Genomic DNA, 21,863 nt, shown 5'->3' on the forward strand with positions numbered 1-21,863 from the left:
TCAGCTCACTGCAACCTCCGCCTTCTGGGTTCAAGCCATCCTCCCACCTCAGCCTCCCTAGTAGCTGGGACTACAGGTGCATGTCACCATATGGGATTTTGCATGTCACCATATGGGATTTTGCATGTTACCAGATGGGGTTTTGCTATGTTACCTAGGCCAGGCAGTCCTTCTTGTTAATTGAAAAGTAAAAATTGTGTACATTTATGGTGTAAAACATGTTTTGATATGCATACATTGTGGAATGACTAAATCAAGCCAATTAACACGTGTGTTACATTTTTTTTGTGGTGAGAACTTCAGATCTACTCTTAGCATTTTCAAGTGCATAATCCGTTGTTATTAACTGTAGTCACCGTGATGTACAGTAGATCTCTTGAACTTATTCCTGCTGTCTAATAGAAATATGTGTTCTTTAGCCAGTATCCCCTCAAGTCTCCCTACCCACCCGCCTCTGGCAACCACGATATTACTGTCTGTTTCTATGAGTTCAACATTTTTAGATCCCACATATGAGTGAAATCACGTCTCTCCGTGCCTGGCCAATTTCACGTAACATAATGTCCTCCACATTCAGCCATGTTGTCACAAATGACAGTATTTCTTTCTTTTTTAAGTCTGAGTCTATTATGTATATGTACCAGATTTAAGAAATAATAAGTCTATTATGTATATGTACCACATTTTAAAGATTCATTCTGCCATTGATGGATACTTTGGTTGATTTCATATCTTGGGTATTGTGAATAATGTGCAGTATTCTTTTAAAAATGACTGTGTTGTGTGGACAAATCAGAGTCTATTTACATAATCCTCTTTTAATGGACATTAAGTCATTTCCCATTTTCTGATGTTCTAAACCTGCATCCTTCAATATGCTAGCCACCAGCTACATGTGGGAAATTGACTAAAATAATAAAAATCAATTTCTCAGTCACATTAACCACATCTCTTATGCCCAGAAGCTACATGTGACTAGGACATAGAAATTTTCTATTATTGTATGGAATTAAATCAGACAGTACTGTTGTAAGATACTGCTTTCAGACTTTTAAATTTTATTTTAATTTATTTTTTAAGACAGGGTCTCGCTGTATTGCCCAGGCTGGAGTGCAGTGGTGCAATCTCAGCTCACTGCAGCCTCTTGGGTTCAAGTGATTCTTGTGCCTCCCACCTCTTGAGTAGCTGGAACTACAGGCGTACACCACCAAGCCTGGCTAATTTTTGTATTTTTAGTAGAGACAGAGTTTTACCATGTTGGCCAGGGTGGTCTTGAACTCCTGGCCTCAAGCAGTCCACTTGCCTTGGCCTCCCAAAGTGCGGGGATTATAGGCATGAGCCACCAGCCTGGCCTCAGACTTTTTAAAATTCATTCTTCCATTCATTCCTTTATTCATTCTATAAATAATTATTGGGTGCCTCGTATGTGCCAGGCACTGTAGTAGGCACTTGGGCATCTCATTCATAAAGGAACAAAAATATTTGTCTTCATAATGCTTACAGTTGATCCACAAAAGGTTTTTGAGTACTCACTCTAGATAAATGTATATGAATTTATAAGTTGTATGTGTATTATTCTATGCTGCTATATCATAAAACATGTTCAAATAGGAATAGAAAAGAATAAGAAAGATAAAAATGTAAATAATTCCTGAAGTAGTCTTCCTGTATCCCACTTGGAGGCCACTGTTCTGAATGATTTTCTTGTCCTAGATGATCATCTGTAAAGGTTGTTCTAGTGCTGCAACTGAGATTTTATTTATTATTATTATTATTGTATTTTGAGACAGAGTCTTGCTCTGTTGCCCAGACTGGAGTGCAGTGGTGTGATCTCAGCTCACTGCAACCTCCAGCTCCTGGGTTCAAGCTATTCTCCTGCCTCAGCCTCCCAATTAGCTAGGACTACAGGCACATACCACCACACCCAGCTAATTTTTATATATTTAGTAGAGATGCGGTTTCACCATGTTGGCCACGCTGGTCTCAAACTCCTGACCTCAAGTGATCCACCCGTCTTGGCCACCCAAAGTGCTGGGATTATAGGCATCAGCCATTGCTCCCAGCCCAGCTTTTAAATAGCTTTCAAATAGATATTCCTATTTGGATATCTGTTCTAAATCTATTTATTTTATTAAAAGAGATTTCCCCTTCCCCCCCCCTTTTTTTTTTTTGCTATCTATAGGCTTTTTCCTATATCATTTGAGTTTGTTAATTTACTTATGTACAGCTAGCCTTCTGTATCCACTGGTTCCACATTTACAGATTCAACCAATTGTGAATCAAATAGATTTAGGAAAAATACTAAAAAATAACAGTACTGGCCAAGCTCATGCCTGTAATCCCAGCACTTTGGGAGGCCAAGGCAGGTGGATCACCAGTGTAGATTTTCACGTTAAGTATTTTTTTAGTTAAGATGGTCATGTTTGGATTTTTAAACTTAGATCTCAGGGTTGGATGGACTCTGTATAGGACAGAACCTAAGCACAAATAACTATGTAGCTCCTGCTGTTAGCAGGAAGCAAAGTCATCTTTCAGAGGTGTGTGTCGTTTATTCTTGCATTCACTTAAGAAATATCAAACAATATCTCCTAGGTGGAAAAGGGGCTCAATTCTGAAAGAGAATTCTCCCACAGGCTTTTTTTTTCTTGGATAGAGATATTTTATTCAGTGGTTTTATAATGACAGCAATAGTTGCTGCTGCTACTTATAGAATTTTTCTATGTAGTCACATTGACATATGTAGTGATATATTTTTAAAATTTATTTGTTTATTTTAGACAATAAATTAGGACTTCATGATGCTATCATTTGGCACAACACAATTAGGCTTTTTTTTTTTCCTTTTTCTTTTTAAATATAAGGCAACTTGCCAACACATAATTTAAAAACAGGTCTTCAGTCACATTGTTTCAGATCACTAGAGAATTTCTGGCTAAAGAACAGTAGTAGATAGTGAACGAAATGCAAAATCTTAAATAAGAACCATTAGCTCACATTCCCCAGAGACAAGAGGAAAGATAAGGGCTTATTTCATCTTTTAAAAAAAAAAAGCCCAACGCTGCATCTTTAACAGAAGGGTACAAAAATTTATAACAAAATAATTGAATTTTAAAGTTACAGAAAAGTATTAAATTTCTAGCCAACTAATTGTCCTTGGAGATGAGACACAATGAGCAGGGAGTGGATAAGGGTATGCTCTAAGAATGGACAGAGGGCAGGAGGGGCTGTTTCCAATGCAGGCTCTTCTCCAGGTGTTAGAACCATGCTCACTTGGTAAAGGAAGTATTCAAAGAGCTTAAGGCTTTTTTTTTTTTTTTTTTTTTTTTTTTTTCACTAAACTGAGGGGCTGCATTAGAGGGTGAATTTACCTGCAGTGCCACTCACACACAATGCTACTCACACCCACACTGCATTCATACAGAAATGTAACATTTAAAACTTACAGTGTAGAGCAATATTCTTAGCCAGTGTAGAGAGAACCAAATGCATTTTTTTTTTTTTTGGGTGTTTAATCCCAAACTCCAATGTGATAATTCCTTACCTGCCTAATTCCTCAAGTAAGGTAGATTTTATTTGTTTTGTTTTGTTGATGGGGAAAGGATAGGGGCTGTGGGCAACAGGTGAGTTAGGGGACAGGCAACAGTGAGAAAGGGATCTTGGGTATGCCGAAAAGTCACTGTGTTTTTCTGGGTTTGGAAAGCGGAGTCTGGAACCAAGATGCCAATACAAAGATTTTTTCCCCCTGTATCTCAAGAAATGGTCAAATACCTGCAAGATGCCCTTGAAGTCAGGTGTGGCAAGGGCCAGTGCGGTGGCTGTGGAATCAGTGTAGACACAAAACAAAGCCTTGAGGAACGGAAAGGAACTGGAAGGGTGTGAAGACTAGGTCAGCTTTGATTTGAGATCTTTGGGTGAATAAGGAATTGGCTTCCAGAGCACTTGGGAAATCTTGCTTCTTAATCCTGGGTGGAGAGGGACGGGGACAGCAACAGGTAGAGGCCTGGCTTAGGGGCCTGAGCACCTATACTGTCTCAGCTAGGGCATTCCCTCTGCCCACACCTCGGTCGTCCTAAGAGAAACAGGCAGAGGTTCAAAACAAGATGGGTGGGAGCTGGCTGGAAATGGCCAAGGTGGAGAGACTAGCTGACAGGCAGTCAGTGGAGAGAAAAGCCTGGGCTTGGGCTTAGGTCGTAACATAAAACCAAAAGTTGTTGAAGGGGAGGATGAGAAGACACCATCTACCCCCAGTTAGATCCCACCAAATTCCCTTTCTTAGACATCTGAGAATCATCACACTGGAGTGGTGAAACTTTGAAACTATCCAGTTACTGAAAAGGCTAAACCTAGGTGGGTGACATATGATGTGTTGCATGTGGAGGGCACCAGGGCTACCTGTCTATACCCTGGTGCTGAATAGGAAGACGTAGACTATCTGTGGGATCGGGGGCTTGGTTGCCAGGGCTCGATGGGCCTTGCTCCATATGGCCAGGCTGTGTTCTTGGAAGCAGGCCTGTTGGAAATCCCCACTTAGGTAATCTACTTTGCATCAAGCTGTTCTGGCTTGCCACTGGACTGCCCCGGTCCCTGCTCGGTAGTGGGCCCCAGGAGCTGCCACACAGTTGAGGGGTATACCTGTGGGCTGCCCACCGTGGAATGACATGGCAAGGTCCTGAGGCCCCGAGCTGTCGCTATTGGGAGTGGGCAGAATGTTGTTCCACAAGGGTTGGAAGTAGTGACCACTGGGGTAGGCTGGTGGGGTTGCCAGGCTGTTGACTGCTGGGGATGGGGTTGACTTTTCCAGGGATGGCTTCAGATGGAAGGACTGTGCCAGGCAGAGTTCCTGCAGGTAGGCAGGGGCCTTGCCCACAAAGCCGGGCCTTGCCCACAAAGCCAGGCCCTGCCAGCTCGCATCCTGCCACATGCTTGCCTGTCAGGCCAGGGGCTGGCATACCACCAGCCTCACTGCACATCTGTTGTAGGTGGCCAGCTGGTACTAGTTCTAGGTAACTAGCTTGAGGTTGCTAGGGTAGCCACTGGGGGTGCGAGAGATGCCTGCAGGCAGGTTAACAGGACCTGCAGCAGGCAATGTGGCGGTGGCCACATGGGTGTGCTCCATTGACCACACATGAAGGCATTGGTGTGGGGACGCTGTGGGTTGACACCCGGGTGCTTGCATTGATAAGCAGACTGCAACTAATGGGGCTGGGGTTGGTGATCTGGCCCTCACACACTGAGGTAGTGCTGACGCTGGCCCTCATCTGGCAAAACTGGTTGATCTGGTGCATGATGCTACTCAGGACCAGGGGCTAGCTGTGCTGCAGGGTGGCCACCATTGAAAGGAGGATGGTTAAGGTAGACATGGTCACATTCGGTGGGGGCATCTGAGTCTGGCATCTTCCGGCCTCCATGCAGCAAGGGATTGTGGGGGTGCTGGAGACACTGGTGAGCCAGGGCCTGAGGGTGGACTAAGCCCTGGGTTTGGGCCATGGGCTGAGGGTGGCCCAGGCCCTGAGGCTGCTGGAGGCTCTGAGGGTGGCACAGTACCTGGGGTGGCGGGATACGCTGACGGTGCTGCAACATCTGGGGAGGGGCATGGGCCAGTGTCTGTGCATGCTGCAGGGCCTGCTGGTGGGCCAGACCCTGGGCCTGGTGGTGGGCTAAAGTGCTGGGTGTCACAGTAGCATAGGATGCCAATGGGGGGTTCGTGATAGCCTCGGGGAGCAACCGGGCTCCAGTGCCATCAAGTCATTGAGGTATGCTTTTGGCTGGCACTTTGACAATGGCAAGCAGGCCTGCCTTGGCAGCAGCCTGCATCACATAGGGGCTGTAGCGCTGCGCTGATGTGTCGAGGCTGTTCACAGAAGGTGTTTCTTTTGGGGATTAAAGTTTATTTTTTAATTGACAGATAATTGTACATATTCATGAGTTACATACTGATGTTTTAATACATATAATGTGTAGTGATCAGATCAGGGTAATTAGCATATTCGTCATCTTAAACATTTGTTATTTATTTGTATTGGTAATTTTAATATCTTCTTGCTAGCCCTTTGAACTATATACTAATTGTTAACTATGGCCATCTTACGGTGGTGTAGAACACTGGAACTTATTTCTCCTACCTGGGTGTGATTTTGTATCCTTTAGCAAATCTCTCCCTGTCCTTCCCTTCTCTCTTCCCTTTCCAGCCTCTAGTATCCTCTGTTCGACTATGAGTTTTTAGTTAGAGAATTCTGAAGGCCATAATGGATAATGCTATTATTAAGAGCAAATTCAGGAATGAAAAATTCAGTTGTTGTTTTTTCTTCCTTTGTTTTAGGGCAAGTTAAAGTCTTCAGAGCGCTGTATACGTTTGAACCCAGAACTGTAAGTATTCAGTTTTTTACTTTAAAATTGACAGAAAAACTTAAGATAATTTCATTTAGACACTTCCTTTGGTATGAATGATTTGCTTTTCTTTGATAAACCTAGGTAATTCTCAGGGATAGTTGTTGGGTCCAGAGCTGTTTAAGTTAAGCCCCAGGCTGATTTGCATGTCTTCTGCACCTGGAAGTCATGTCCATTCTGTAAAGCTTCTTCCCACATGGTAACACCAACTGCTTTCAGATTGACACTTGACTCGCATGTGAAGCACAGCAACCTTGTCTTAGTCGTCCTTCTTCTGAATCTCATGCAAACCTTCCTGCATTCTCCCCTTGACCCCCTACCTCAAAATAGCTCTTAATGGTACCTACTGCTAACCTTCTAGAACAATTGTTTATTTCTCTGCAGTGTGTATTTCCCATTATTATAGTTTCTGGTATCCATCCATTTATCTGTGGTTTATTAAGTGCCTATTATACGCCAGATACTGGTCCAGGCCTTGGGACTAGTGCAGAAGGACAGAAAGGACAGTCTCATAGAGCTTGCATCCAGTGGAGAGAGACAGACAGTAAGTAGACCAATAAATGTGACTGTCAGGGGCTAAGTACTCTCGAGAAAAATAAGGAGGGTGAGGGGCAAAGAAGTTAGTGGAGAAAAGAGTGCTGTCTTCGAAAGCGTGTTCAGAGATGGCCTTTCCAGAGAGGTGGCCTCTGGGGAGAGACCTGAAGGAAGTGAGGGAGCAACAAGTGCAAACGGCATCCTTGGTGGATGCTAGAAAGGAAGAAGCAGGGAAGACAGCGTGGCTTCGAAAGTTGCAAACACAAGAGAGGGTGGTGAGAGACTGCTTCAGACAGTTGGGGTGGATTGGAAAGGCGGAGCATGTAGGGCCTGTGGATCTCATTTGGATTTTGCTCTGGGTAAGATTGGAGGTGAGTGGATGGTTTTGACACAGTAGTGACTAGATAGTGAAGCAAGGAGTCCAGACAGGAGGCAGAGGAAGGAAACCAAGGTTTCTTGGGGAGGAGTGTTTTAGTTTGTTTTCACACTGCTGATAAAGATACTAAAACTGGGTAATTTATAGAGGAAAAAGAAGTTTAATGGACTCATAGTTGCACATGGCTGGGAAGGCCTCACAGTCGTGGCAGAAGGTGAAAGGCACATCTTACATGGCAGCAGACGAGAGAATGAGAACTAAGTGAAAGGGGAAACCCCTTATAAAATCGACACATCTTGTGAGACTTATTTACTACCACAATAGTATGGGGGAAACTGCCCCCATGATTCAGTTATCTCCCGCCAGGTCCCTCCCACAACACGTGGGGATTATGGGAGCTACAATTCAAGGTGAGATTTAGGTGGGGACACAGCAAAACCATATCAAGGGGAAACCTGCTATCATTGGCTTTTCTCTCTTATATGCTAGGGACCAGAGCTTTCGCTCTGTGGGAAGTCAGCTTGCTGCCAGCTTCATCTGGGTTTTCCCCAAACCCTGCTCTCCCCAAAGCTAGAGGCAACTCAGAAGGTCACACAGAACAAGTGACACTGAACATCAATTCACTGCCATCAGGCCAGGGCCTATGTTCAAATCCCAAATCTGTCATTTACTTATTGTGTGAATTTTCTTACCTCATGGCCATTGATTCCTCATGTGAAAACGGGGATACCATTCTGCAGTGGAACCCTGCCGTGAGCATGGAGTGGGGTGAATATTGAAGGCCTATCATCTGGTGAGCGCCAGCATATGGTAGCCACTAATAGACTAATATAGAGGTGTGCATATTCAGACAGTTCTCCCAAGACTTTGTACATGAAATGTTTCTGGAACAAGAAAGGTGGGGTTTTTATTCTTCTCACCAAGAGTCCACTGACTACTCGCCTGTGTTGGTGAGGGATTGGAAATGGGTAGTGTTAATTTACTGAGCTTGCCATAACAAAGTTCTACAGACTGGGTGGCTTAACCAGAGGAAATTCATTTTCTCACAAGTCCAGAAGCTAGAAGTCTGAGATCAAGATGTCGGCAGGGTTGGTTTCTTCTGAGGCCTCGCTCCCTGGCTTGTAGATGCCTGACTTCTCTCTGCGTCTTCTCATGGTCTTTCCTTCTTATGTCTGTGTTTTCCTCTCCTCTTCTTACAAAGATGCGAGTCATTGGATTAGGGCTCACCCTAAAGACCTCGTTTTAACTTAATTAACTCTTTAAAGTCCTTATCTCCAAATACAGTCATATTTGGAAGTACCGATTCTCAGCTGATGATGAACCCAATAAACTCATTGTAAGACAAAAAAATCCCTAAGTCAAATATGCATTTAATACCCTGATAAGCCCGTTGTAAAGTTGAAAAATTGTTAACTTGAATCATCATATGTCAGGGGCATCTGTACTGGGGGTTCAGACTCTAACAAGAATTTGTGGTAGGGAGAGGGCACAAAGAGCCCCCTAACAGGGAAGTGTGAGGTCCAGGGCTATTGTCTTTAAGCCCTGCTTGCAAGGAGTGCCGTCTTTCTTGCCTCTGCTTGTCCTTATCAGTTGGTTATGTGATCCTGAGGGGGATAAGAGTGGGGGAGCGGATGGGTGGTCAGATGCCAGCCTGGGACACTCAGTGAATAGACCATTCTCTGCTGCCTCCTCGATTCTAGAATGGGACCTGAATTTACTTTGTTTTGAGACTGTAGGTGACTCCTGACTGTATCTCCTCTCTTCCCACGCGTGCATTGTTGGCCCCACCTCTGTCCTTTCTCACCGACCTCCCTCTTCCCCTTTGCTTCCTCATGACCTGGTTGTGACTTTCCTTACTTCTCACCTACAGACTTGGCTCCTCCATTCCATCTGTAGTCTGGACTAGATTGGTGTTCCTCAAAGGTGGCTTTGCTTCCACCCCCTGCTTCAACCTTTTATTTGACTAGAAAAGTCATCCTGTATAGTCCAGCCCCTATTCCAGACCCAGTGTGCTCTGCTCCTTCCCCTTCTTGAACCATCCCGCCTAGATGTGACTCGCAGTAGAACCTGTGGCTCAGCACCTTCTAGACCCATGGCCCTGTCCCTTCCAAGCTCACATTAAATACCCCCTCTTCTGTAAAGACTTCTCTGACCAGTCCAGCTGGAGGGGGACCACCTCTTCTGCCTCTGAACTTCCACACTTGGTGTTTCAGTCCTGCTCACGGGCACAGCATCTGAGGAAGCAGGGCAGCACGGGGTTCAGAGCTCGCACTAGGGTTCAGGACCAGCTCCGCCTCTTGAGCAGCTGTGTGACTTTAAGGAAATTACCAAACCTCTCTGTCACAGTGTTCTCATCCGTAAATTGAGGATAATAATAGTCCCGCAGGGTTTTAGTGAGAATTAAATGAGCTGAATTTTGTGAAACTGCTGTTACTGTTAAGGAGTAATTGTTACTATCTAAGAAATAGTGGTTACTGTATTAATAGACATTTAATAGACATTTTTGATGGGGTGTGTATTGATTTATTTACTTCCAATTCTTCTCCAAGATGGAGTTTCTCTACTGCTTTAAAAGAAATCTTAGTTATTTTAGAATATACAGGCGAATATACATTTATTTCATTAGGCTTTAAAAAATACACTATATTTAAAATGTTGCATTTTTAAATATTTTTAGTCCCCAGGATTGTAGGCTACAATGAGTAATGACCACCTCAAGCCCTGTTGCCTCCAAATTTCTCCCCTTCTCAGCTCCTTTCAATTCAGGTGTGAAGCAGGTAGCGTCTGGCACAGCAGGCAGCCTCCAGCTCTCACGGGCCTTCCTGTCTGGTTAAGTGCCTATGTCATGCCCATTGTTAAATTTTGAATCTCATTCCAGAGCTAGGTTGGTCTTACCTTCTTTTTCTGAAAGAGAATTTCTGTTGGAAGCTGTTTGGTCTTTCTCCCGTCTGACCAGCAGCCGTCTTCTCTGGAGAGACAGATATACCACAGCACATCCCAAACTGACCTGGCCTCCTTGAAGTCATTGGGACCAGGCAATATTTAAAGGCTGAGGTGGGCTCTGAGGGACATCGATGGCAGTCCCCCTGGCAGGCCTGGGTCCAGTTTTAAGCTCCTGTCCCACCCTCAGGAGTTGGGGACAGCAATACCCAATCCTGGTCTTGGGATCCACTGAATAGGAAGAACACTAGGCAGCTCCCGGTTCTTCCTGCCAACCCATTTCTCATCTGTCTTGCTTAAAGGCAGGGGCGTCTTGGCACCACCCAGCCCCATTTGGTTTTTTCTTCTCACCCAGCTCCTTTCAATAAAGTGTCAACCACAGACCTGGCTGGACTGGATTGACGAGTGTCAAGACAGACTGATGGGGAGAGAACAGAATTTTCTGTGTGCTGGAGGTACATTGATTTCTAAAGGGAAACCAGCAGGACTCTGCTCTGTCATGTAAAGTTTGCTGGGCTGTACTAGGTTAATAGGGCCATGTGTCGGGGAAGGACGGTGGGAATCTAAGAGCTGAGGTAGGAGCCCAGCCCTGCCACTCACTCTGATTTGTAGCAGACTCTTTAACTTCTCTAGCCCTGGTTGTGAAATACAGATTATATCCATGACTCAGCCAAGCCTAGTGAGTTGTGAGGACCAAATGAGGTCAAGTATACTTTGCAAGTAAAATATGCTGCCATTGGTTTTGTTGTACTGCACTATGGGGGTGGGGGACTTGGGAGTGGATAGAGACAAATATTTTCCAAGGCGACCAGCTTTTAAGCTGGTCATGACACCGTGATGGCCAGTAATGGCTATGCTTGCTGCTTTTGTATGAGAGAAAGTGTAGGTGGTGGGTAAGAGCAGGGACTCTATAATCTGACTTATAGTTCAAGTCCAGGTTCTACCATGTACCTGCTCTGTGGCCTTGGACAGGTTTTTCGTCTATAACATGATGATAAGAATAGCACCCACTTCATAGTGTTCTGGGTGAGGAACAAATTAGTTAATATTTCTAAATGCTCAGAACAGTACATGGCACATATACATACTATAAAGTGTTAAATAAAAACATCCGTGGAGAATTTGTTTTCTCTTTCTATTAATTTTGGGGGCTTCCGACAGACAAATCAGAAAAATTTTAAAAGTATATCAGTTTTTCTAAACTTTTCATAAAATATGTATTTGCATAAACCAACAAAATTAATGCCTTGGGAATTACATGTTACCAAGAATACATGGAATGGGAATAGGAATATATGTTACCAAGTGTGTACTTTTTGCTGTAACATCCCAGTGAACAACAGCTTACTTATTCTGATACCTTGTTCTTCAAGGAGAGAGGAAAGGAGGAATGCAGTTAAAAACCAAAGAACAATCTGGCAATAGAGCAGTGCATACTTCATTATGTTACTGTTTTCCCATTTCTGTTCCCTAAATATGATACTGGGAATTTAAAAGTAGATGCTCATTGAACAATTTACATCAGGTATCCTGCTAGTGGTTTCTTAATGGAAAATGTGAATATTGCAGGTGAAATCTGTTCTTAAAATCATGAAATTACCTTGTTGTTTGTACTGCCACCAATACGATGAAGAATTTGGTAGACTACCCACTTAGCTGGATTAGGAAAACGTGTCCCTAGTTTGTTTGGAAGAAGACATTTTATGAGTAGTGGCATTCTGTGTCTGGGAGCTATGGAGTAAAAGAATAAATGTCTACTATAATTTCTCAGGATGAAAAAATGAGGTAATTTTTTGCCAGACTGAAATGGACTGCCTGTTCTCGTTGCCACAGTTGAAAAACAAGTCTGATCTAATGGGTGGCTTGTGGCAGACACCACTATTGAACGACAACCATTAATTCAAAAACCGAAATAGCACTGAGAGGTATCGAAGTGACTGCACTGAGTGGTCTTTCTCAAATGATGCACTTTACCAAACCACAGAGGACAAGAATTACTTAAAAGACATTAAGAGTTTTAACTATTTTGGGCTTTATCACATTTTTTAAAAAATTGAGGTAAAATTCACATAACAAAATTAACCATTTAAAAAATTTTTAATTTCTGTGAGTACATAGAAGATGTATGTATTTATGGGGCACAAGAGATGTTTTGATATGGGCATGCCATGTGGAATAATCACGTGATGGAATGTTAAGTATCCATCCCCTTAAGCATTCATCCTTTGTGTTACAAACAATCCAATTATACACTTTTAGTTATTTTAAAATGTATGATTAATGTTGACTATCCTGATGTGCTATCAAATAATAGGTCTTATTATTTCTTTCTAAATATCTTTCTGTACACATTAACCGTCACCATCTTTCCCTAAGTTTGCCCATTACCCTTCCCAGCCTCTGATAGCCATACTTCTACTCTCTGTGCCCATGAGTTCAATTGTTTTGATTTTTAGATCTCACAAATAAGTGAGAACATGTGATGTTTGTCTTTTTGGTCCTGGCTTATTTCAAAATTAACCATTTTAAAGTGTATCATTCAGTGGTGTTTAGTACATTCACAGTTCATTACCTCTGTCTAGTTCTAAAACATTTTCATCATCCCACAAATTAACCCTTTATCCATTAAATAGCTACTCCCTATTCCCCCGACTTCATTGCTTATTTTTATAAGAAAGACTCATTATCATGGTTTTGTGTGTGAGCTTTGTTTTTAAAAGCTATTTGTTTGGTACTTTTTCATAATGTGTTTTGTTTGTTTGTTTAAAGGGTGAGTGATTTTATTAAATGTGGACATTTAGGGAGATTTGACTTTCCTGATTTTAGAAGGAAGGTAAAACTGTAGGGAAAGATGACTTACTTCTTAACTTCCTGAGAGCACTGACTGAGGAGGATTCATTGTAAGACATAACTGAGTGAGATTAACTTTGGGAGATGTACTCAGTAAGAATAGCCCAGGACAGCTCAAGGATGGGACAGACCTCTTCAAGCAATTGAACTCTTTCAAATTCCAGGAAATGAAAAGTCACCGCAGGAAAATGTTGCAGCCCACATATCCTGTTTTTCTTATAGTCTTCTTCCTTCATTCTCCCCTCTAAGGCCTTAGCACCATCTAAAAGAGAGAGAGTCAGATGTTAAAACTGCCAGCAAAGGCCGACCTTAATGTTAGTTGGGGGTGGCTGCCGAGTCCTGCTGGGATGCTGTAGTGGGGAGAGAATCCTCTTTCTGGCTTCTCTGGGAGTGATCCAGTTTGCATCAAATAAATACTGAAGAAAATAGTTTGTTTACCTAGTCACTTTCCATATCTGTTACATATTGGTAGTGATATTGGTCATGGATCATCAGAACATATTAGAGATAGATTTCAGAGAATATTAGTGGTCATTAATTTCTTTTTGCTCCCTAATTCAAGCAACAAAAATAAAAATGATATCAAAAGGTGTGTCACAAGGTCTAGTACATATAGCTAATTTTCCATAGTGTGTGCTATGTGTAAGACTAGTCTGTGCAAATCAAAGTATAAATGTAATATATGTTTCAGGAAGTTACTAAGCCATTTGGGGGCATCATTAATCATCATTTGCTAATTTTTAGATTTGAATGCATAATACATCTAAATATTCACATATTATGGTTGCTTAAAGCATGGCTGTTATAGTCTTCATTTAGATTCATGGAGAAATAGTTATAATAAGAGTGTAGATCAGCTTCACAACTAAATAAATTACTAATGCAGAATCATATTTACTGCCCTGGTCTGCTACTGAAAGGAGGTAAAGAAATAGAAAAATTGAGTGGATGAAATATTTATTTTATTTTTAATTTTATTTATTAACAATTTTTTTTGAGACAGAGTCTCTCTCTCTCTCTCACTCAGGTGGCTGGAGTGTAGTGGTGCGATTTCAGCTCACTGCAACCTCTGCCTCCCAAGTTCAAGTGATTCTTATGTCTCAGACTCCTGAGTAGCTGGGATTATGAGTGTATACCACCATGCCTGGAAAATTTTTTTTGTGTGTTTTTAGTAGAGACGGGGTTTCACCATGTTGGCCAGGCTGGTCTTGAACTCCTGTCCTCAAGTGATCTGCCCACCTTGGCGTCCCAAAGTTCTGGAATTACAGGTGTGAGCCACCACCCCTGGCTGGATGAAATAACTTGTTTCCTTAGCATAATTTTAATTTGTATGGAATAGTAATTATAATTAGAAATATCAAACCCTTTAACAGTATTTTTCCCACCAAAACTATGAAAGCAACACACGGTCATGACAGAGAATCTGGAAATTTTTCTATGTATATTTCATGCAAATTGTGTTCTTATCACATGTGAAATTTTGTGCCCTACGTTTTTCATCTACTATGATATTATAAACATTTCCCAATATCTGAAATTTGCTCTCAGTAGGCATCACCCTACTTACTTATAAAGTCATGGTGTTATCAACTGATGGGGAAAAGATGTTTAACATGTGTATCTTTACTCAGAAAGTTTTTAGAACATTTGGTTGGTACAGGCCAGAGCACATATGGTGTGTGTAATTAGCTAACCCCTCAGAGTTGCTTGGGGTTTCTGGACTGGCTGAGTTACTGATTCATATCTTTTAGCTCTTTGGCCTGATTAATGGTTGAATTGCATATTAATTTTTCTCATACAGAAAACGTTCATTCTCTCTGAACATGAAGAGCTAGGATAATGATTTTCTCAAAATAAGTGGCTAGCAGATGTTGATATTAAAGTGTTCAAGGGCTGAGGCCTTGTTTAAGAGAAAACCAAGCTTCTGGCTGTTTTTTATGGTTTTAATTCTAGACCTTTATCTTTTTATGAAAACATATATATCATCTTTTGGAATTTCTGCAAGGAAGAAGTTTTATTAATATTCTATTTTGATATACAAATGTCTTGCTTTGGTTGTAGAAGAGTGTAAGATGTGTGTGGGGAATTCATATATGTACTTCTTCGAAGTTCATGGGAAAAAAACTCAGCCATCTATTCATGTATTAATTTTTCAGTAGTGTTTAATTATATGGCTTATGTGCTTATTTAAGTGTATAAAACCACATTGTTTATTAGAATATGATAGAATTTTGAATCTATGTATTTAAATCATTATATTCTAATTCATGAAAAGTCATATGGAATCAAACTTTTTTTTTTCTTCTAGCCAGATGAATTATACTTTGAGGAAGGTGATATTATCTACATTACTGACATGGTAAGCCCAGATAACATCTTGTAATACCACATATAAACTAAAGATTTGTAAGACTGTTTTATGTAGCTACAACACTATAAGTTATTTAAATGTATATTTACATAAAAATACATATGTACAAGTCTGTTCATTTTAGCACAATTGACAGTATCATAAGATTGAAAATGGTCATTATTTCCATCAATAGGAAAAGAGTTGAATAAGCTTTGGTCTGTCCACAAATGGAGTATTATGCAGCTATAGAAAGAAATGGGAACATCTCTATATGCTATTATGAGGTAATTTAAGTTAAAAAAAAAAACGGAAGTGAAAAAATGTAGATAGTGTATACTCACTCTTCTAAAGGGTGAGAGTGTATGTACACACACACACATCTGATGACTTATGAAGTAAAATTTAGTTTTATTTTATGAAGAGTAAAGATCCTTTCTCTAGGTGGAGGGAGGGAAATAGGGTAGAATGAACATGGATGAAAGATAAACTTTTTAGAAAATTGTATTTGTTTTGTGAATTTGACTTTGAACTGATATAGTTCAAAATGACATAGTTAAAAATTGAAGTAAAAAGCAATCCCTAAAAATTAAAAGCAGAATGAATCAAATGAACTTAATTGTACCCTAGTAATTGGCATAACCACACAGAGAGGAAATATTCCAAGTTTAAAACTCAGCGATTTGACTGAACATCCATAGTAGAATATGGATATATATGAAGGACATAGATACATATGAAAAATATATATATATGAAGGACAAAAATAACTGGCCAAAAAAAGTAAATTGTTTTAAGTCATGCTCTTGTTAGGGAAATGTTGGTAATGCTAATTCTGAGATTGTTGCATGTGTATTGTGGTTTAGAGCAAATGAGTCATTAGGTCAGTGATGTTGCTAACGGATTTTCAGCATGGTAGAAAGGATACACAGATGTAAGATTAATGACAGTTTAAGAAAAACTCTGTATTCCTTCATCTGAATTGGAATAATCACGTTGTATTTTTTATCTAAAATAAAACAAAAATATTCCCTGCTGTGTTCTTTGAAAGGGCCTAGGAAAAATGTCCAACCCAATAATAACATGTTATTTTCCACTGAAATGAATAGGATTCTTTGAGAAATGGCTGGTACCAAGCCGGGGTAGCAGAGGTACAAGATAAACCCAGAACATCCTCTGACTAGAAAACAAGGAAGTTCCCAAAGACAGTAGAGTCACGTTGAAAGGACTTGGGAATTAACTTGAAGAGATTCCCATTGGCCAAAGATAGGACAATTTGAGCATCAGTTAGAGCAACAACTTCCAAGAATTGAAGCACATTAAATACATTTACATTTATGAGTTCCTAATGTTACTTCTGAACACATCTCGTTGGTCAGCATGAGAGAATGCTAGGAAACCAAGTTTTTATTCTGACAACTGTTAAGGAAAAGAATCACCATTTATTGTGTTTTCTTTATGAATTTCTTATCCGGGCAACCTGAGAGTTGATGAGGGAAAGTTTTTGTTTAAAGAGGTATTCAGGTTATTTCAATGAAGAAGGAATAATAGAATTAGAATGCCACCATCTTGCAGCCCCTAGGAAAAAGTGGATCTAGACAATGATTATCAAGGGGTACTAACATTGCAAAAAGAAGCCGACTAGACAGTACGCATTTCCCAATGGAAGAAATCAATACTGCCTAGGAAATGGCCTTGCCCAAAAAAATTGAAGCTGAATCTAAGTAAACCTCTAGAACGAATGACCAACTTACAGGCAATACAGGAAACAGAGGAACATGTTTAATGATAACACAGGCTGCAACATGCAAAATCCATGGAGGTTTCAACTACAGAACAACTCATTTCTTCAACAAATCTATTGTAAGAGATAAAAAAGAGTGGAGAGAGAACCTATAGATTAAAAGATACTTAAAAGACAAATCAGTCATATTGTATAGCCCTTACTTGAATCCCAAATTATGGAGCTGTTGGGAAATTTGAGTATTGACTTAGATATTTGATATTAAGGAATTATTGTTGGAAAAAAACTTTTAAACTGTGATAATGGCATAATTGTCTTTCAAAAAGTATGTATCTTTCAGAGATACATACTGAAATGTTTACAGATGAAATAATATGTCTAGAATTTATTTCAAAATAATCTAGGAGGGGAGGGTGGTTGTGGGGCGATATATGAAATAATGTCGGCCATTAATAAATGATTTGTGCAGTTGGGAAACTGATATATATATATACATATAAGGTCATTACATTGTTCTTTCTACTTTTTAATAGGTTTAAGTTTTTCTGTAATAAAAAGTTACCCCCAAAATGAAGATAATATAAAGAGATCTTTAGAACTTCCTTCCCCCATAAAAATATTATCTCAAAGCTAAGAGAAATGAAATTCTGGACACAAAATCATATAGCTAGTTGAAAGTAGTGTAACTTTTTTCCTTCTGTTTCATATTATTTCTGATTTGTTTGGTTGTTGAGAGTCTGTGATGAAGCATATTCCGTTTGTTGCAGGTGGAAGCATGTTTATTTGTAATTTAGTGTCAAGGGAGATGGCCGCCCATAGCTAGGGTATGAGGAAGCTTGATAGTATCGGTAGGGCTGGTGGACATTTTGTAGAACAGGTACTCCCTAGGAGCCAAATAATTTGCAAAGTGAATGAATGCTGTCTGGATTTAATACCACTTAATTTAACTCTTCTTTCACCAGAGCGATACCAATTGGTGGAAAGGCACCTCCAAAGGCAGGACTGGACTGATACCAAGCAACTATGGTAAGTGTTGCTGAGTGGTTTTACTTTCACTTGGAATGTTTTGGTTCTTGAGGCTTTTCTGCTTGCCACTGTGGCTAAGAAGGCAATGAAGTCATTGTCAGTCTAGGAAATTTTCCATTCCATGAGCCTCCTGTTAATAAACTGGCCATGAACACCAGATGTGCTTGAGCCGGACTCTATGGCCTAAGAGAATGCTTTATAGCATTCTTGAAAGAACCCAAGGTGTCCAAGGAAACAGTTATGGTTTTACTTTCTTCTACTCTTAAAACAATTTTTTTTTTTAATGCTGATTAACTCGATCTCGCAGATCATTTCTTAGACTAGCCCTTTGTTTTGTGATGAAGTAACACGAACTTGTTAATTCATGTTCGGGGCAGTGATGTTCATTAAATGCTTATCGTTGACGGTTTGGGGAGCTTGAGCAATGAGAGACACGGCTCCTGCCATGAAGCTCCTTCTAGCTGGAAGTGGGAAAACAGATAAAACACTTATTTAGATGTCAGCAGAGTAAAGTCAAAAGAGCACAGAATTGATAAACAAGGCTCCTGAATTTTAATCCTTTTTCTTCCATTTCCTAATAACACTTCCTACTGATTCTAGGACAACAGGGAATACATCTCTAAGATGCAGGTAGCTATGCTGATTGTTCTTTCTGAATACAGGAAGCAAAATATTCCCCCCCCCATCTGCTCCTACACAAATACACACAAGGGAATCAGAATTATTTTCAGGCATCTTTAAAGCAGGTGATCTACAAAATGTAAAAATGAACATCAAAAGCTTTCTTTTGCATTTTTGTGACTTTGTTTATTATACTTGAGTAATATCAAGTATGCATTTAACTCAGGTATGCAGGTTTGTTTCTTTTTGTTTACACTTCCAGTTAATTACTGTGTTACTGCCTTATTGCTTGGCTTGGTTTCCCTTAACACGTAATTCAGCTTCATTTAATGCAAGAACTATCTATTTGATTTTCTGTTACTTTTTATCCGTGTTAAGTAATGGAAACTGTGTTGAAGGCCCTGGTATTCCTGAAGCTGGGGACTGTAGTGAGTGAGTGGCTTCAGTGAATCATTTGTGTGGCAATTCAGCATTGGGTTAACGCTTTTTATTTTCAACCTAGTGGCTGAGCAGGCAGAATCCATTGACAATCCATTGCATGAAGCAGCGAAAAGAGGTAGGTGTGATTCTTTTTGATTGAGGTATGCAGTACAGTAAAATGCACAGATTTCAGTTAGTTTTGACAAATGCATCAAGATCTGGAACATTCTGCCATCCCAGAAAGTTCCTTTTGCACCTTCTCAGTTAAATTCCTGCTTTCCCCAGAGACAATCTGTCCCAACATCTATTACATTAGAGAATTGTGATTTTAATTTTAAAATGTCACTCAAAAATTACTTTTGAAGGGAGAAGCAAATCAAAGTCTGTGACTTCCAAAGCTCAATGTCTGGCAGGGGAAGGAGAGATAATAAAATATGATAAGATAAGTACAGCAATTGAAATGTGTTTAACGGGCCATAGGGGCCAGGGTGAGTAACTGGAGGGCAGGAGAGCGGAAGGGCCTGATGGGTACAGCGTTTAGGAGAGCGTTGGTGCGGTGAGCATTTAGCCAGGGAGGGCATAAACAATAGGGATGAACCTGGGGAAGATCCTTGGCCAAACAACGATGAGCCTGGTCTTGGGCTTTATTCTGTAGATCAGTAGTCCTCAGCTAGGGTGATTCCTCTTTCACAAACGCTGAGGATATTTGGCAATATCTGGAGACATGTTAACTGTCATGACTGGAGGGATGTTACTGGCACCTTTTGGGGAGAGACAGTGGTTGTTGCTACACATCGTACAGCACACAGGAGCACCCCCACAATAAATCAACCCCAAATGCCAATAGGGCCGATGCTGAGAGACCCTGCTGTAGATAATGGGGAGTTTTAGTCAAGTCTCAATGAGCTCTATTTCATTCCATTTTTAGATTTTTTTTTGAAATCTGAATATACAGAAGGAAATTATTGGTTAGGATTGTGAAAAAGTAAAACTACGAAACTGGCATTTGGGATATTAGCCTGAGGATTTTAAATTAATAGTTATAGTTTAGCATATAAGAGCAGCAGCTTTGACTAGGTTGTTTAGCCTTTCTTATAAGAACTGAAGATGCACTGTAAATATGAATATGAATAGTATCTGCTTGCTTCCAATTTTTAGAATTTCACAAAGAAAAAATAATATGTATGTATGTGTACACACACACACACAATAGAAATATCTTAAGTATACCCATGTAGGGAGCTCTTCCCATTAAGCTATCATTAAAAACATTGATGTTAATACTTTCTGTTAATAAGCTGGAAGTTAAAATGTACTATAATAAATGTACTAGTGGGCAGGTCTTTATGCAGAATGAAACAGAATGAAATAGATTTAAACGCAGAATAAAAACTGAAACTTTTTTTTCTTGTGTTTTTATAAATGTAAAATTCTTTCAGGCAACTTGAGCTGGTTGAGAGAATGTTTGGACAACAGAGTGGGCGTTAATGGCTTAGACAAAGCTGGAAGTACTGCCTTGTACTGGGCTTGCCATGGGGGTCACAAAGGTATTACATTTTGTTTGTTATATGTTTCTGTGCTACTGAAATGTGTTTCACCTAAGGGAGCCAGATTTACAAAAAAAATGAGAAAGAAAAAGCATTGGCTATTCTTTTTGAATCTTTTAGAACACCAGCCAAAAGCCTTGTTCCTGGGAGCTCTTAGAACAGTGGGTAGAATGTAGTCAGTCAGGCTCACTGCATGGGCCTCTCTCTCTCTTGAAAGCCTGGACACTTCCTTTCCTCTCTCAGGCTTAGAAAGGTTACCGGAAAATAGCAGTAGTATAAAAACAAAACCACTATCTAATCTTACGGAAGAAAGAGCAGAACTGGCTCCTCTAGTGTAGCTTTTCACGAGGTCTGCTTTTATGATTTACGTTTTAAGTTTAATGCAAACTATTAGATTCAAGAGAAAGCCAACATTTGCCTAAATTAGTGATTCTATTGATACTTTCTTTGTTATAATCAATAATGATGATGAATTGAATTTTTAGATGTATTTCATCCTGGCCAAAAATGTTATCACCCACTGCTTTTCTACCTCTCTATAACACAGGAAACAAACTCAACAACAATCATAAATGAAGAGCTCAGCAAATTAAATAGCAGTGCCAAAGGGAAATTTGTAACTGTCTCCTAAAAAGAAGCCTGTCTTATTTCAGCTAATAAACATGTTAGTTATATGAATACAAAGTATTATAATGAATGTAAAAATATTCCTAGAAGTGTCATATGAAAATGCAAAAGCCGAAACTATTAGAAAAAGTATATTTTCCTAAATAATTCCACTTTTTACGTTCTTAAGTTTTTCTGTTTTATAAATTTTACAAAATGTGTTAACATGTTCTCGATTGTGCTTCTAAAGAATCTCTCTTTTATAAAATTATTGTAACTAGATTTGGCCTTCTTATTTTCATTCTTAAAAAGTATCTTTTCTCTTTGAATTTCAGATATAGTGGAAATGCTATTTACTCAACCAAATATTGAACTGAACCAGCAGGTAAGACTGCTTATCTGGAAATCATTTAACACACACCTGCCTCTCTTTAGTATAGAGCAACTTATGGGCATGTGAAA

General features: G+C 40.1%; 1 protein-coding gene and 1 pseudogene across 2 annotated transcripts in view; one reads left to right on the forward strand and one right to left on the reverse strand.

Moving 5' to 3' along the window:
* OSTF1 (osteoclast stimulating factor 1) overlaps positions 1-21,863 on the forward strand; it is a 54,797-nt gene that overhangs the window by 26,561 nt on the left and 6,373 nt on the right. The window contains exons 2-7 of the mRNA XM_017543246.2: positions 6,320-6,366; positions 15,396-15,446; positions 18,144-18,207; positions 19,331-19,384; positions 20,688-20,795; positions 21,737-21,786. Coding sequence (XP_017398735.1) covers positions 6,320-6,366; positions 15,396-15,446; positions 18,144-18,207; positions 19,331-19,384; positions 20,688-20,795; positions 21,737-21,786 — 374 coding nt within the window. The remainder of the gene's footprint in view (positions 1-6,319; positions 6,367-15,395; positions 15,447-18,143; positions 18,208-19,330; positions 19,385-20,687; positions 20,796-21,736; positions 21,787-21,863) is intronic.
* On the reverse strand, positions 3,505-5,874 carry LOC108314336 (annotated as a pseudogene). The gene has a single exon (XR_001829420.2). The product of XR_001829420.2 is annotated as a protein FAM222B-like (transcript).

Source organism: Cebus imitator, unplaced genomic scaffold (genome assembly GCF_001604975.1).
Source record: "Cebus imitator isolate Cc_AM_T3 unplaced genomic scaffold, Cebus_imitator-1.0 Scaffold150, whole genome shotgun sequence".
NCBI lineage: Eukaryota > Metazoa > Chordata > Mammalia > Primates > Cebidae > Cebus > Cebus imitator.